The sequence below is a fragment of the Danio rerio genome, chromosome 3 (assembly GCF_049306965.1).
Source record: "Danio rerio strain Tuebingen ecotype United States chromosome 3, GRCz12tu, whole genome shotgun sequence".
Lineage (NCBI taxonomy): Eukaryota > Metazoa > Chordata > Actinopteri > Cypriniformes > Danionidae > Danio > Danio rerio.
Window position 1 is genome coordinate 51,532,930 of NC_133178.1, and position 18,366 is coordinate 51,551,295.

General features: G+C 37.7%; 1 protein-coding gene across 3 annotated transcripts in view; it reads left to right on the forward strand.

Annotated features, from left to right (window-relative positions):
- The window catches only part of gas7a (growth arrest-specific 7a), a 132,765-nt gene that overhangs the window by 97,690 nt on the left and 16,709 nt on the right, over positions 1 to 18,366 (forward strand). For all 3 annotated transcript variants that reach the window (XM_073943619.1, XM_005164379.6, NM_001278819.1), the window contains 2 exon segments: positions 6,843 to 6,922; positions 12,058 to 12,156. In XM_073943619.1, coding sequence (XP_073799720.1) covers positions 6,843 to 6,922; positions 12,058 to 12,156 — 179 coding nt within the window.

Genomic DNA, 18,366 nt, shown 5'->3' on the forward strand with positions numbered 1-18,366 from the left:
ATTCCCAGTTGGTTCAATAGTTAACTGTAACTTCCTATGAACTAAGATGAGCACCTCTTTAGTTTTATTATATGCACAAGAGTAGGCTGCCAGTTTGTAAAACTTTTTTTGAAAAAGTGCCACATCACATTGTTTTAAATGAGACTCTTGTTTCAGGGCACAAGAGATTGATTTATGATGCAAATATTTAAATATTTGTGTACGCTTAACAGGAGAATTTAGGCCATTCACAGTCAGTGATAAAATATTCAGAGCATGCATTGTGAGCTTGTAATACCATGAGTCTGCCTAACTGAAGAAAAACAAACGCATTGACTTATTTCTAGTGACTTGTAAACATTTGTATGTACCCCAGATACCAACCCCTCTAAATGTATAATTCTTTTAAAATAAAAGCTAGAAAAATAAAAGTATTGACAACTGTTGCAGGACATAGACAAAAAGAGAGAAAGGAACAAAAAACAACTGTGAACAACCAAAACAGACCGCACATTACCGAGAGTGTAGGTCTGCTTGAACAACAAAAACACCTGTTAATGCGTGACCAGTCCACTTCAACCCAAAATATGTCCCCAAAAGGCCCACTAAGCCAGAAACATAATTTTTGACCCTGTTCTTCATTAGCCCGAAAATAAAAATAATATCAATAAAGATAAGATAAAAACATTACTATTTACCAGTCCACAGATGAGTGTGCAGGGCAGGAGAAAGATCCCAGAAGGAAATTAACAAGTGTCCATGGGCATCTTGTTATTGTCCTCTTCAGTGCAGTTACGATGATCACCACAGATCTTTTCGTTAATTTTCTCTCGTTGAGCTAAGGAGATGGAGATGATAGCTGTTGCCTTCTCTGCTTTGTAGCGCTGAAGAGTATGTCTTCAGTGGCAGTGAAGTAACAAAATCTTCTGCCTTCTGAGGAGAGTCGAACATCATATGCTCACCTTTGTGACGTAGTTTAATTACCGCGGGATAGGTGAAGAAGGGCTGAAGACCAAGTGCTGTTATCTTCCTCAAGACTGGATTAAAACTCTTTCTCTTGGTAGTCGTGACTGAACTGAAGTCAGGAAAAAATAGTAGCGTGACATTGTCCTGTGTATATTTCACCGGATATGTCTGCTGAGCACCTTTTAGGATCGCTGATCTGTCATGCCATCTCAGTCGATCTCTATGTCATGGCCTTTTAGTGAAGGAATCCACTTCAGAAGATTGGATTTGAGGAAACCAGCTGCATCCGAGCCTTTCATCCTGTGCCCCCTCCGGTAACCCCAGTAGTATGTTATTTTTCCTGTTTCTGCCCTCCATGTTCGTCATTTTTTCGGTAAGTTGTGCCAATTGATTTATTAAATTTATGACAGTCTTTCTATCCTCACATGGAGCTGCTGGAACGGAATCAACCCAATCACGTGTCTGTTTGGCCTAGATGGTTAGCTTTTCAACTTTTGTTTTTAGCTGTTTTACAGAATCGTTTGTTGTTTGTATATCTAACTGTAGATCACAAAGTGCATGTGTCAGTACAGAGTCTTTTGCCTCTTGACTGTAGAGGCCACTACCGTATCAGGAGGACTTTGCTGTTCCTTAAGCACTAGCTTGATGCTGTTAGCAATAGCAATGTTGAGATCCTCTCTGGAGATGGTGGAATCTTTGAATTTCTTCTTTATTGGCGATTGTTCACTCTCTCTTTTCCGGCTGTCTTTGACCGCTGTCATGCTTATGGTGGGCTAATAAAGAGTGGTTCAAAATTTACTGATAGAGTATATACAATATCTAGCAAAATAAGATGAGCGAGAGACTATACGTGTATTGCCGCCGAAGGGTCACGTCATCTCCAAATGGTTAGTATCTTAATACTCAGTCACTTAAACATTCTGTATTTTTATAACATTCACTATAATGTTATAAATTTAGTATAAATAATAATAATAATAATGATAATAATAACAATAATAATAATAATATTAATAATATTAGCAATGATCATGACAATAATAATAATAATAATAATAATTATTATTATTATTATAGCTGCAAGCAGCAATTGCGGGGCCTATCAATCCAGAGGCCCAATGACAAAGCAGTCCAGAGGCCATGAGCAGCAAGCTCTATAGAGCAGCAGATCAAGTGAAGCAATGAGTTCTGAATACATTTGAAGTTGATTTAACTGGAAATGAAAGCAAGAGCATAAGAATTTGAATAATTCACTGGTTTATAGCTTTTTACCAGTACGTGGCAGTGTTACCAAATTTATGTGATGTGGTCAGTGTGAGATGACAATGACACACATTAAGTTTTGTTTCAATATGTGTAAGCATTGCAGAGTTACAGCCTCAGATGCAGTTTACCATTGTGTACCAGCACATTTATATGTGCAGTGAACAGCAACTGTATTGAATACCAACACAAAATTGAAAACTTTTTTGCCAGCACGGTCTGAAGGTCCTGTGATTCAAATTTAGTGAAAATTGGACTAATGGGCTAGGAAGAGTTTAAAAAGTACATTTTTGATCAAATTCAAAATAGCAGACAGAAAGTTTTGGCAATTTTATCAAAATTATCATGTGATGTCAAAAGCTATAAACAAATTAATGTAATGTTTATTAATGTAAAATGAATTGTTTATAGCCCTATATGTTTATGGTTTGTTGGCTGTGCTATGACAATGACATACCTAAAATTTGGTGTCAATATCTTTAAGCATTGCAGAGATACAGCCTTAAGGCTCCTACACACCGGGACATTTTTAGTTTGCGTTTATCGGCAGCGTTTTTCAGTGTTCAAACCCAAGTGCTTTTCACTGGCGTCAAGCAGAAGAGTATGCTAAATCACTCTTTTGACGTTAGATGGCGCTGCATCTAACATCTATAAGCTTCTGACATCCGCTTATAACACAGAAGAAGAGGAGGAGAGGAAGTTCACACGTTTGTTAATAAAGTTACTGGTGACTCGAACAAGCATGGATGATTAAAGCAGCAGCTCCAGCTCTATAGATGAAGAAATGATTATTGTTCACAAAGCAATAAGCAGCTCCACGTTCATATCACCCTGGGCATCTTCTTTAATGTGCGCTCGCATTGACAGTTTTGCGCTTAAGCGCCTCCAAGTGCTGCTTACTGTATCTTCCACAGCTTTGTGCACGTGAACAAAAGTGCCGATCTGATTGGTGGAGAAGGTTTTGACGCCGCGCATCAAAACAAACAAAACATGCTCTGAAGATGATCTTAGTTAAATTTGGTGAAAATTGGACCAACAGCCTAGGAGGAATTTGAAAAAGTAGCTTTTCAAATTAAATCAAAATAACTGACTGGAAGTTTAGCAAAATATGGAAAATGTGGTATCAATGTTTGCAGAATTATCCAAGGAATATAACAGAGACAGTGTCAATGTAGCAGAAGTTAATAGTAATTTTCTAAATTTCTTTATAACTTTTGACCACAAGGTGGCACTTTCAGTGCACCTTCAGGGCATGGTGTTGAAGATCCATACCAATTTTTGTGTTGATACCTCAATGTGTTTGTAAAACAGCATTTTTTGTTAAAATTCAATATGGTCAACGCACAAAACGGCGAATATGGGAAATTTAGATATCATTCGACTCAGAATGGCTCTCTGAATGTGTTTTGTATAAAATTTGGTAATAGCTTTCAAAAGATATAAGCCAAAATAGCTGTTGGCAATAGGTGGCGCTGCAACGAGACTGTGCAGGCAACCTCAGATCATAGTTGTCACGATACACAGCAAGTTTGTGTAAATAGAGTTAAGCGTTGCCAAGATATAGCATCAAGTATGATTTTGTGTACTTTGGACAAATTTAATTTCACATATTCAACAACAATTTAAGTAATCATCTTGAATTCCATAACTTTTGCCACAATGGTCTAAGAATGGTCCGAGCCAATTTTGGTGAAATTGGACAAACCGTCAAGGACAAGTTCGAAAAAGTATGTTTTACAAACAATTAAAAATAGATAAAAACGATTTTTGACATTTGTTAAATTGAATTCCCATAAGCCAAGAATTCAGCGAAAATTTGAATTTTGATTCTGTGGTCTACAGTTCAAAAGGTATTAGCATTTTAAAATTCCAATATTGGACAAGTCGTGGCGGTTAAGGGTGTCACGATCCTCCAAATCCTCGATTCGATTACATTTTCGATTCTAAATGCACGATTCGATTCGATTTTCGATTATGAATGATTAATTAATTAATTAATTACCAATTAATTATTTGTAGCCTACCGTTTAAACTACCTGACCTGCATGGTCTTTGTTTTACCCATAAACAAATCATATAGTAAATGAATAAAGGCAAGATACACGCATAATTACCACCTGTCAGTCACTGTTTCTGCGGGACTCGTGAATAGGCAGTGATCTGTGTCGTTATAATGGCGTCGGTAAAAAAGACGCACAACCAACAGGAACCAGCCAACAGTATCTGAGGTGTGCGCAAAAATGACTAAGTACAAGTGAGTGAAAGACTGTAGCAGTCCTTTGACTGCCTGGACCTGCTCTCTCGAGCGTATGGCTGTGTGTGCGTCTGTGTCTGTGTGGTCACGTGATGTGCATTTTCAGAGGTAGAGAGGAAGGATGGCTGCTCAGAAATGCTACACGCCACTGTGAATGTCAAATCGTTGTCGTTCTAAAATGCCATTTAAAAACAAAGACAGTGTAAACAGGGCCTGAGTGTGTACTTTTCGCGAGCGGATTTGCAACGGGGGAGGGCGGAGGATCGCGATGCCGGTGTTGTCTATCGGATGAACCGTTCGTAATACGTACATAGCAGAGCTTGCAAAACTGTGTTTTTTGTCGACAACACAAACGTTGTCAACATAACTCACGGGAAATCCAAAATGCTTACACACCGGCGACTTCATTGAATGAGGAGAGGGTTTAAGTTCTGTCGAAGGGTCTTCTGCTTCTGCAGTTTAACAAGCACTTCAACAAGCCTGTTTTTTCCCGCTTGGCAAGCCAAGCTAACGTGACATGGGGGCGTGGCAGCATCGACGATTCTATTTTTTGATTCGATAATCAAAATTGAGCATAAATTTAGATCGATTTCGATTAAAAATCAAAATCGTGACACCCCTAGTGACAGTAGAGAATTTGAGTTAGACGGTCCAAATTTGCTGTAGTTAATAAGAAGGTTGTTCTCCTTCAATGTGCCAAATTTCATTGCTTTCGAGCGAACTTGCATATAGACTGCCATTCAAATCGCGGCAGAAGAACAATAGGAAACAGAACAAACCCAATAGGTACCTTCACAGCTTCGCTGCTTGGCCCCTACTTAGTTCCACACAAATAGTTCCTCAACAACGACTTGTGGAGCTGCGCATTGATGGATTGCTCTTCAGTATTTAAACTTCCAGCGGTGAAATTTAAACAACACTGTACTAAACTAAACTGAACTTCAACTCTGAAAACAAAACTGACACAGTTTCAGTTTACTAGAACTTCTATGTTAAGCTGATTGGACACAATCTACATTGTAAAAATAAAGACACAAAGACATTGCTCAGATGTTATAGTATACAAGACCTCTGTCAGGATAATGTCCTTAAACTGCACTTGTGTTGGACTAGTTTCTCATTGTTATAATTATCATTGATCTAGCAGTTGAAGATCTTTAACAAAGTACAAATCCGCCTTGACTATAAGATCCAGTCATGCACCACACACACTCAATCATGACTGATTGCATACACACAGCTTGAGAATTGTCATAGGTTTATTACATTTATACAGCGCGCACACACACACACACACACACACACACACACACACACACACACACACACACACACACACACACACACACATCAGTGCTGAGTCTAGTTGAGCTGTTAAACTGAATCGTGAATCGTGAACTTTACAACGCGTTTTCCTTGCCTTGTTTTTACTCGCTTTGTTTGTTTATGCCTGTCTGCTGCCTGCTCTTTTTTATGTGATTTTTGACTGTTGTTGGCAAAATTTGAATAATTTAATCATTTATTTATTCATTCATTCATTTTCTTTTCAGCTTAGTCCCTTTATTAATCCGGGGTCACCACAGGGGAATGAACCGCCAACTTATCCAGCACGTTTTTATGCAGCGGATGCTCTTTTAGCCACAACCCATCTCTGGGGAACATCCACACACACTCATTCACTCTCATACAATACCGACAATTTAGCCTACCCAATTCACCTGCACCGCATGTCTTAGGACTGTTGGGGGAAACTGGAGCACCTGGAGAAAACCCACACCCACACAGGGAGAACATGCAAACTCTACACATTAATGCCAACTGACCCAGCCGAGGCTAGAACCAGCAACCTTCTTGCTGTGAGCGACAGCACTACCTACTGCGCCACGGCATTAAATTAAAAATTTCTTTAATTTTATTGCAGCAAACATGTTGTTTTGGAATTTTTTTAAAAAAGTTTTCTTATGTTTATTATGCATACATGTATGTAATCAGATGCTAAAGAAAACAACTTTGTCTGATCTTGTTTCATTGGTTTATATGGTCAGTTTTTCATTTATTTTAAACGTAAGACAATTGACCTTTTCCCCCTCCAGCAGTTATATGGAAGAGAAAGAAACATACATTTTCCTTGTTTGTTTACACACAAAATATATATTTGCCACCACTGGGTTACAAGCACCAGCTTTTGCCTAAAAGTATTAATCAAGAAGCCACAATTAACTGTGAGAATTACATGTATGTGACAGGCATTACTGTATGAGAAAGATAAGTAGTTTATCTTCAACAAACTACCAAGTATTTGAGTTAGAATTTCTGTAATATATATTTCTGGTTTTGATGATCTATGCATGACTGTAAGGTGTGTGTTTTGTGTGTGCAGGTGATGATCTGATGCGCTGTGTGGATCTCTACAATCAGGCTCAGTCCAAGTGGTTTGAGGAGATGGTCACCACAAGCATGGTGATTATTTAATGTTTCCCTCTAGTCCTCCATACATATTTATTTTTTCTAATGAATGAATCTTCTTCACAAGGCTTGTTTATCATGTGATAAATTATCCATGAGAGACTTTTTATTATTATATGTGATCCTGGACAACAAAACTAGTCTTTACTCTCACAAGTTTGATGGTGGAAGAGACATTTAGAAGAATTCTGAAGAATTTTGTAGTATTACACAATGTTACTACAATACTTTATCTGATGTCTATCAGCTGCTGCAACAACGCTATTTGCTTCATTCACTTTATTTTCTTGGCCTTCTTTTTCAGTTTTTTAAGTCTTAATTGTGTGTTTCAAAATTCACATTTATTTTAATGTTTATTAGGTGCTTTCAAATAAAAAGGCTGCAGTAAATGATATATAAAAATAATATATAACACAGTTCTATTTGTTGTATAATATTCTTTCTAGCAAACAGCAAATTTATTATAAATTCAATACCACGCTGAAACTAAAATTTGACAAGAGCAACAGTATTTTATATGGTAGTGTAAATAACATCCATTCTACTAATTATTACATCAAGGTCATTTGCGTTTGCGCATGCACTGAGAAAAGCAAGCAAGATCAGATAGGTTACATGTCATTTTTTTTTTATGGACAGAATTATAACTCAGCCAGGTCATTATATTGGTGTATATTGCCTAATATTTAGTATACACAGCTTTTACAAATTCTAGGTAGAGTAGTGATCTGTTACATCTTCACTTTGTGCTATAATGTCTAGATCAAGGACATCAGCTCCATGTGACAAAATCTACTATGTTTACTAATCTACTAATCAACATTTTGCTTTATCCTAAGTGATTATAACAATCGTGTAAATGCAAGCCATTGTATATTGTTAGTGTCATTAATATGGATGTTGAGATTTCCCACAGTTAGAATATCAGTAGTATCTAGTAAGTCAGAAAACAAATTCCTATAGAAATTTGACATAGGGTCCTGGAGTCTATAGTCAGTTATGAAAGAGTAAAATATGTTCTTAATGTTTATGTTTTTTTGTATGTCCATACAATTTCAAATCAGAAAAAAATGGGACTGTATGGAAAACACAAATAAAAAAAAAGAATTAAGTGATTTTATTGCAGACAATAAAACAACACATTGTTTCTCCTGATTTTTTTTTTCTTTATTTTTTAATAAACACATTCCAATTTTGGTTCTTACAATACATTTTTAAAAAAGTAGGAACAGTAAAGCATTTACCTTTTTGTAATGTTATTAATCATTTTCACAACACTTAAAAGACATTTAGGTTAAAGTTATGATATTTTTAAGGTGTAATTTTGTCCTTTTCTTCATGGCAACAAGTATTTTGTAAACAATATTTCTACTAACTCATTTCTTTTTTTTTGTCTAGATTGTTATTTTTTATTATACAAAGAGATATATAAATAACAATGATAAGCACAAATGGAGAGGGAAAAACAAATAACAGAGATAGAAAAAACAAAAGCCAAAAAATAACCTGTCAGATACAGGCGTGTGTGTGTGTGTGTGTGTGTGTGTGTGTGTGTGTGTGTGTGTTTGTGTGTGTGTTTGTGTGTGTGTATAGGGGGTTTGTGACTGCGCCTGCTGAAAGTAGCACCTCCGCGCCTGCTCATTGAGGGCAAAGGGGCAATGGCTCTAGCCTGTGCATGGCTGTGCATGTGTGTGTGTGTGTGTGTGTGTGTGTGTGTGTGTGTGTGTGTGTGTATGTGTGTACATGCTTACAACATGCATAACATTAGAAAGCATATTAATATAGGTCACAAATATGAAAAACTGAAGTGAATAATACAGATAGGAATTACATTTAAAACAAAACCAAATAGGTGATATGGAATTACAACAATGATAGTAGTAAAATTGACAACAACAACAACTACAATAATGTAATGACAATAATAATGACTGTACGAAATGGTAACAATAATAATAAAAACACCTACGACAACTACTACTATCCCAACTACTTCTTCTACCACTACAAAAACTACCACAACTACAACTACTAAGTATGTGTTATCTTTTGTTTGCCTCCTTTATTTTTTAATTCAAATAATTGTTATCGTTTAATATGCTTTTGGGCCAATTGGGGATAAACTGGTGAAATCAGGCACCACTTTGCACACACCTCATTCCTAAAGCAAGCTTGTACATTTCTAGATTTGAAGAGTCGAAGGCAACTGGGGATGAAGAGTAAAAAAAAAATTAGACATAAAAATGGAACAAATAGAACAACAGGAGAAATAAAAACAGACATATGGCAAAAGAAACAAGAAATAAAAAAGCATTAAATAATTTGTCTCCCTTTTTTCTTCCTCTTCCCACTCTAATAATAATTTAAATTGATCTTAGACACAATTTGTACCTGTTCCTGAGCCTATCGAGCCCACCCCCTACCCCCAAACACTCATTCCCCCACCCCCATGTTCCCTGATATAGGAATAGCTTCAGACAAAGAGGATCAAAAGATTCATGATTGATGGAGATTTAAAAGAGATAACTAAGGTGGATCTAATTCTAATGTATTATTTGGAGTGGAAGTAGATGTGTTTCAACGGAAAGGTATTCTCTTAAAACATTTTTCTAAGATAAAATGTGAATGGTATTTCTCGATTTTCAGTTTACGAGGATAGTTTTCTCAGCCATTAGTTAGAGCCACCTGGCGTAACTGACCATTTGTATTATTGATGTCGATTGTGAATATTTTACCTAGTATGCAGAGAGAAGGAGACAGTAGGATGTGACATATAAAGAGTGAGTCAGTAATCTTTTCCCACTTTTTTATTAAAGTGAAATTCCATAAGGTGTGCAAATAAGTGTTTGGGATGTTTTGTGTGTATTGTGAACATGTCTCTGAGGTTAAACCTATTTTAAATCATTTCTGCCCAGTTGGATGACATCTGTGAAGCAATTTATACTGTACAAGTTATAATTTATATGCAATTCCCCAAAACAAGCAGACGAACAGGAAGACAAACAAACCACATATAACTGAATATGTATGAACAGTCATGGTATAAGCAGTATGCATCACCAACACAAGTAGAAGGAATGAACAATAGATAACACCCACAAAACAAGCAGATCTATCACCAAGGCGAATTTATTTATTTTTATTTATTTTCATTTTTTTTGCCATATGGCTATGGAACTGCCTGTTTTCTTTGTGTACTTGGGCTACCTCTCTGCCCTGTTTACGGTGATGAAATAGATGAACAACGCACATGCAGATATTGATGTTTCACAATGTTTTACACTACATTATTTGAATCTAACAAGCTTTGCAATGTTAGCAATGTTAACATTTTAAATCCAAATGCCAAATATCAGAAATGACAACAGCTAGTAGCACAGTAGGTAGGTGTGTCGCATCACAGCAAGAAGGTCGCTGGTTCAAGCCTTGGCTGGGTCAGTTGGCGTTTCTGTGTGGAGATTGAGAACAGCTTGTTAAGATTTAATTAATGTCTATTTTATTGTTATTGTATAATGCACTTGACAGATTTCATTAATTAATTTTTCCCTTTTGCTTAGTCCCTGATTTATCTGGGGTTACCACAGCGGAATGAACTGCCACTTTTTTGACAGATTTATTCATTTTGATTTTAGGTAGTTTATGTAATACACAAACCATATATATATATATATATGGGTGGGCATATATATATTTTTTTTTTAATCTGGATTAATCTCACTGTAATCTTGGAATGAATCTAGATTAATCTAGATTAAAATGGCTCATATGAATTCTGCCGAAGGCATTCAGATTTGGTGTGCTACTCAAATAATGACAAAAATATAAATATAAGTCGTTGAGAACGGGTTTCTTAAGCCAGGTTGCGCATTAGACCAGGGGCTCGTCTCTGGTTTCCAAAATGCATCGCAACTTGCTTGAGAAACTGTTTTACTATGATGAAAATAAAATATGTTCAGTAAAATGTACTTGTGTTTACTAACTGTTTATTCAGTAAAACATGAATTTTGAACTGTAGGCATACATAAACTCGATACAGTGATTTTTTGATTACTTTAATCTGACTAAAGTCATAACTGAACTAAACAGAAATAGAATTAAGAAGTGGAGTATGCATATATTAGTGACATTATTGAAGTAAACACTGCGATCATGTATTACTATCATGTAGGACTTTTTGCCATATTTTCCGACAAGATCCACACACATGGCTGTCAGTATAGGACCGCCCAAGGACACACACACACACACTTTTGGGAAATGCTGAGTTTTTTTCCCTTTTGGCGTGCGTTAAGGGCCGGAGCAAGCTGAACTGCCACTCTAGGCAAACGATGATCATGCCGCTCTCAACCGAAAGTGAAAATGGGAGACAAGGGTGTCATTGCACTTACGACAGGGAGTACCGTGGTGGGTAGTGTTGCAGACGGCGCCCTCTCTATTCTGCAAAGGTTAATGGGTGCCTGCAGTGTCCATCATTTGTACCCTTCAAAATCTTTTATTCTGAAGGGCTCTTTGAAATGGCCAGTTTTGAGCACTTCAGTTTGGAATGAAAATGTACTATATTGGTCATTATTATCACTGTGAAGTGCCCTTCAGAGGGCAATATATCCCATTTGGAATACACCTTCTGCAGGACACTGGTCTTCCAGTACAAGTTTAGTGACCCCTGTCTTAGTGGGATAGTTCCATTCAATCACACTCAAGTGGTTCTAAACATTTCTTTCTTTTGTTCTTCTCTTCTCAAAACATGATATGCTTAAAGATTCTGAAAAAAAAAAAAAAAAAAAACAGCCGTTGACTGCCATGGAGAAACAAAAACTCATATAAATTTTATTGGTGTTTTTTAGCATTCCTTAGAATATCTTACATTTCAAGAGAAGAGATGAACTCAAAAAGGTTTCGAGCAAGTTGAGGGTAGGTAAATGATGACAGAATTTTAATTTGGGGTGAACTATCCCTTTAATCTCCATTCCCATGGTAAGGCTTTCTTGACAGGTTTATGCTATTAATCATTAATTGTATTACATCATTTATTGCCATTAATGTTGGTCACAATGAGGAAACTAAATGTTTTTGATGTTCTGTGAATGTTTCAGACACATGACTCTCCACAATGTTCTGTGTGGTTGTAGGAGCTGGAGAAGCTGGAGGTGGAGCGGATAGAGATGATCCAGCAGCATCTGCGTCAGTACACCACACTGCGGCACGAGACAGACATGTTCAACCAAAGTGTGAGTAACAGCAGCATCTGTGCTTCTGCGGATACAACTTTATAGACAGGCAGATAGTATATGTGCTGCATTATAGTTTCATTTTAGAAGTATTCATATTGTCTTGCTATAATCTGAGAATCTTAATACATGCTGCATCTTCAAAAAATGAAGTTTGCATGTTCTTCCCATCTTCGCGTGGGTTTCCTCTGGGTGCTTTAGTTCCCCCCACAGTCCAGAGACATGCTCTTCAAACATATGCCGGAATAGTTGTCTGTTCAATCTGCTGTTGCGACTAATGATAAGGGACTAAGCTGAAGGAAAATGAATGAATGAATATTCGTATTTGCAGTCAAAAAACCTTTCATTCATTTTTTAAGCATAAACATACGAATATTGAATATACTTTTTAAAAATTTATATTGTTGTCTTGTTTATTCTAATTTGCACACAAAGCACCAACACACAGCACCTCATATTGACAAAAACATAATTGTTGACATTTTTGCAGATTTATTAAAATAGAAAAACTGAAATATCATATGGTCCTAAGTATTTAGACCCTTTGCTGTGACACTCATATATTTAACTCAGGTGCTGACCATTTCTTCTGAATCATCTTTGAGATGGTTCTACAATTTTATTTGAGTACAGCTATGTTTGATTAAACTGGTTGGAATTGATTAGAAAAGCCACACACTTGGCTATATTACAGTTAATAAAAATCATCAGGTCAAAGAAACTGACTGAATAGCTCAGAAACATAATTGTGGCTTAAACCTAATTGAGTATCTCTGGGGAGACCTAAAAAAGGCTGTCCACTGTAACAAACATGGCTGATTAAACACATAGTTATTTTGTTAAATTTAACTCCATCCAGCAAGAGCAATTGTTAGTGTATAATCTGATTTTAAAGGTATTTACGACCCGGAAAGGAATGTGTTGTTCTGCTGTACAAAGACATGGTCATGCTTCTATATAACCCAACTCTATACTTATGCTTCTTTTTATGCAATCCTTTATTTTCTTTCTATGTGTAATCAGGAGTTCGCAACAAGTCCCTTGCTCATATATAAATCTTGTGTGTAATAATAATAATATAATTAATAATTGACAATACTATATTTAAACAAGATCATAGATGGTTCATGTTTGATGTCTTTGCAGAGCTACTTTGGTGTACTAAACGGTCGTTTACATTTTTATTAATACGTTTGCGACATTTTAACATTTTAAGAAATGTTAAACATTCTTCGTCAGCATTTGCCCAGAATGCATATACAAATCACTGAACTTAGGAACAAAGAATCGTAAAAGTATTCTTAGCAAGGTAAGTTTCTATTTGTTCGCCTCTTCTTCTAAGGGCGGAAGAACACCATCCTTATAAAAGCTAGTGACCAAGGCCGCCATGTATAGAGTTCTTCTGATCTGGCAACCAGAGATCACAGGAGAAGATTTGGAGGCAAGTCTTTTCCAACCTAACCCCAAGCTGTGCCAGACTCCAGTTTTGTCTTTCCATTCATCAAAGATTCTCAGATACAAATTTATCTCTCATAGACCAAATTCAGCAAAAATCAACTGGAGCCTTACAAACTGCATTGGCACCCTTTTCAAATAGCAAGGTCAGGTAGGGGGCTACAAGAGATCTCTGGGGCCTCTGAATTCTTAATCCGAGCCTGTCTGTGAGAGACACAGATGTATTAGAGCAACACTATGTTAGGGCGGTATAGTAGCACCCTCCGCTCTGATCAAGGCAGCACCACTGGCATTTCAGCAGCCCAATTGCCCGCTCTACAACTTGTCATGATTGGGGTTTAGGGAAAAGGACCGAGGACCCAAGTGCAGAGTGAATAGTTATTTATTTATAATAAAATAAAATAAAAGGCAAAATAGACAACCCCGAGGGGGGAAACATTAATAAAACAAATAAACAATCAAAACAGACTAGGATGGGAAGGCTGGCAGGGATCAGGACTGAAACACTTTGGACTGGAACAAGGCAACATACAACGTCGAACTGGCACAGGACAGCAGACATGAGGAGAATATAAGCAGAAGTAAATTAACAGAAAAATAGGTAAACCTAATAAACTAATAATGGGTAACAAGGAGGGTGGGACTAGACAACACCCTCTAGACTAGACTGTGCTCACATAAAACGGGACAAGAACACGCAGCCAATGAGAGAACTCAAAAAAAGGACAAGACTGAATCACATGGCCACAGAGTAAACACAGAGCCATTTGCTTGGACAAAACAAACCTAGACACAAGACACGAGCACACGATAAATTAAAACACTTTACCGTGCGCTCACACACAAGCAACACGCAAGTTTCATCCCAGCGGCTACCTGTCGTGAGAGGGTTTCACAAAAACAAGAAAAGATCCATGTGCAGCCAAATAAATTTATTAAACTAAACAACGATGATCCAAAAAACTCATTGCAGACAGGAAACGAGCAGAAATCCAAAACATTGAGATGATACAAAGAGATCAAACAAACAAACCAAATCACGAGGAACAAAAGTACAAATGAAAAATCCAAAGGCAACTGAAACACAAACGAACAAAGCTTATAAAGACTGGACTCAATGAAACAAACAAGGAACAGCTGAACATGATAAGTGATCACGTGTGCAGAGATACAAGCAAAAACAAAACAAATGCTAGTGCCCTCAAGTATCCACATGAGGGCACTACAACAGGTGTGACATTACCCCCTCTCAAAGGGAGTAGATACCAGACACTCTCAACTGTATAAGAGGGAGGTGGAACGGAGGTGGACCACGGGGAGGGATGGTGGGTAAGGTCTATACTTAGGAGAGTACAAACAAAACAATTTACAAAACAAAACAAGGCCAAGATAGAGCCCATAGAGCTGGTGATCAAAGGAGCCTTGAAGAAATGATCCCCTGACTGAAATCCACCATGGTAGTACAATAGGGAGGGAAATCCCCTTAAACCAGTCATAGATCCACCAAGGTGCAACTGGTGGGTTTGGTGGTCCCCTATGCTGGTTAAATGACCACCCTGGTGGTGAAGATGGGACTGCAGTCCTCCATGTAGCATAAGCTTGTTTTGGAGGCGAGGGCTCTCCGGCGCTTGGGGGAGGGCGCTCTGGGGCTGAAGCCGACACTGGCGGGCGCTCTAGGGCTGGAGCCCACACTGGCGGGCGCTCTAGGGCTGGAGCCCACACTGGTGGGCGCTCTGGGGCTGGAGCCGACACTGGCGGGCGCTCTTGGGCTGGAGCCAACACTGGCGGGCGCTCTGAGGCTGGAGCGGACACTGGCGGGCACTCTGGGGCTGGAGCAGACACTGGTGGGCGCTCTGGAGCTGGAGCAAACACTGGCGGGCGCTCTAGGGCTGGGGGCTCTCCGGTGCCTGGGGGTGCAAAACTTAAAAATGAAGACTCAAGAATATTAAAAAAAAACAGGATCAATGAGTCCAGAAAAATCAGAATCAGAAAAAAACAGAAAACAAAAGTTCCCCCATATGAGAGCATGAGGACTCCAAACTGGTTTCAGGAACAAAAAGGCTAGCAGTAGACTCAGGCAGAAACTTGAAATAGGCAGAGACACAAGACAAAAACTCTGAATTATTAACCATCTTTGGCAAAGGTTGTGAGGTGACCACAATTCTGGGCAATAAATATGAATTAAGGGTCAATTTGCAGATTGGTTCAGGAGTAATATTCTTATGAAAAAAAATCCTCCATGTTCTCAGCCATTTTAGACAGGGGTCCTGGGGTAAAAACAAATTCAATTGGAGTATCAGGACAAGAAATAATTTTAGACTGAGATTAAAAACAGTCATTAACCTTGAGCTCAGACTCAACACTGGCCAAAATGTCACCAAGACAGTCAAGATACTCTATGGCTGTATAAACACAGTCTGGGATGATGGTTTCTTGAGGTGGGGACTCTGGAGGGACAACCATCTTGGGAATAAAATCAAACTTTAGTGCATCTTGTTTGAGGTGAATAACAAAGTCCCAAAATTGAGTGATCTTAAGCTCATCCATCTCCTCAATAGAAAAAGGCTGATCCAGACATTAATTAAAACTACTCATCAGTTCAAAGTCACATAATTTCAGTCCCACAGCCAAAGTCCAAAAAGCCTGGGCAAAAGCTCCTACCTCCAACCCGTGCTGCCGTTGAGCCGCCAATGCCTAAGAATGAAGCAACCGCTCCCCTTTGGTTGCTGGTGGATTAATTTGGAAACTCATCCTTCAACCAAAAATAGAAAAGACAAAAAATGGAAAAAATATATTTTGCTGCTGGATCTTGGTGTGGCCTTTGGATTATGTCACGAAAGGGTTTCACAAAAACAAGAAAAGATCCATGTGCAGCAAAATAAATTTATTAAACTAAACAACGATGATCCAAAAAACTCAGTGCAGACAAGAAACGAGCAGAAATCCAAATCATTGAGATGATACAAAGTAATCAAACAAACAAACCAAATCACGAGGAACAAAAGTACAAATGAAAAATCCAAAGGCAACTGAAACACAAACGAACAGAGCTTATAAAGACAAGACTCAATTAAACAAACAAGGAACAGCTGAAAACGATAAGTGATTACATGTGCAGAGATACAAGCAAAAACAAAACAAATGCTAGTGCCCTCAAGTATCCACATGAGGGCACTACAACAGGTGTGACACAACCAGACTTAGACGCTGTGAATGAAACAGCCCGATGTGGACAGAACAAAACAAACACAAGTACAAGATCGCACATCCCAAGTACGCACAGACCCCGTGCGCCCGCATCAAGCAAGAGCTGCACAGTCTGCGTGCTCTCACGACGGCGTGCACACAGAGACACACACAATGACAGAAAACAAGTGCTCAACCCAAAAAAAACTCAAGGTGAGCACAACAGGACAAGACAGAGCTAGTGTCCAGACTGTGCCATCAAAACAAGAATTTACAAGACCAGAGTGGCAGAACCCTGACAAAACTGACCTGTTGTGCCTGCCACCTTGGAGCCTCATACCAACCATGCTGTTTGTGAGGATGAATTAATCATGGGTTGACCAAGGCCACCTTGATACAATATTTGTTGAGCATTTGAACGTCTCATATTATTTGCACATTTGTTCAATAGAAATGTTTCCGATTCACGTATGCAAATTCAGATGGTGCCTTTATAGCAATGTGCGTGCAGTCGGTTGACCGATTACATTGAGAAAACCAACGATCACTGCACTTTGCATTTTAATATTTGGCTGGTCAACTGCATGGTATGGAAACCTTATATACCTGCTAGATATGCAGATGATTACATCCCATACAGCTGGATACTTTGATAACAGCAAAGATACTTTGTTGTGTGCAATTTAACTCAATTGACTCTAGGAGTCGCCAATGGAAATAAAACAAACACACACAAGAAATGCACGTACGCCAGACATGAAATTGGTGTGAAATTCTCACATTAATTTCATTGTTATTAAATGTTTCTGTAACCTTTCCCAGCCTTGTGCTTTAAGACAATCTTGTCTCAGACATCTACAGACAATTCCTTTGTCTCCATGCTTGGTTTGTGCTTTGGCATGCACTGTCAACCCTGGGACCTTATATAGACAGGTGTATGCCTTTTCAAAATCATGTCCCGTCAACTGAATTTACCACAGGTGAATTCCAATCAAGCTGCTGAAGCATCTCAAGAATGATCAATGAAAACAGAATGTAACTGAGCTCAATTGACCCTTCGCTACACTCTCAGAAAAAAAGGTACAGTGAAGGTACAATTTTGTTCCTAGAGGGAACAAAATATATAATTGTACCTTTAAAGGTCCCATATTGGTCCTTAGGGTACAATTTTGTACTCAAATGGGCTATAAAGGTACAAATGTCCAGATTTAGGTTTGAAAGGTACATTTTTGTACCTTTTATAGCACATTTGGATACAAAATTGTACCGTAAAGGACCAATTTGGAACCTTTAAAGGTACAATTATATATTTTGTTTCCCTATAGGAACAAAATTGCACCCTCAGCTCATGATAAGATCAAGACACTATATAACACTAATTTAAATGCATTAATACTAAACATTAATACTAAAATACATAATTTATAAATATAATAAATAAATAAATTGATTGAATTAAATATTTTTTATAATTAAAATTTTTTCATGTATTTAAATTTAAAAAAATTCTCAAAATCGTTAATAATTTAATTTATAATTGAATGTAATTTTAATCATAAAAAATGTAAA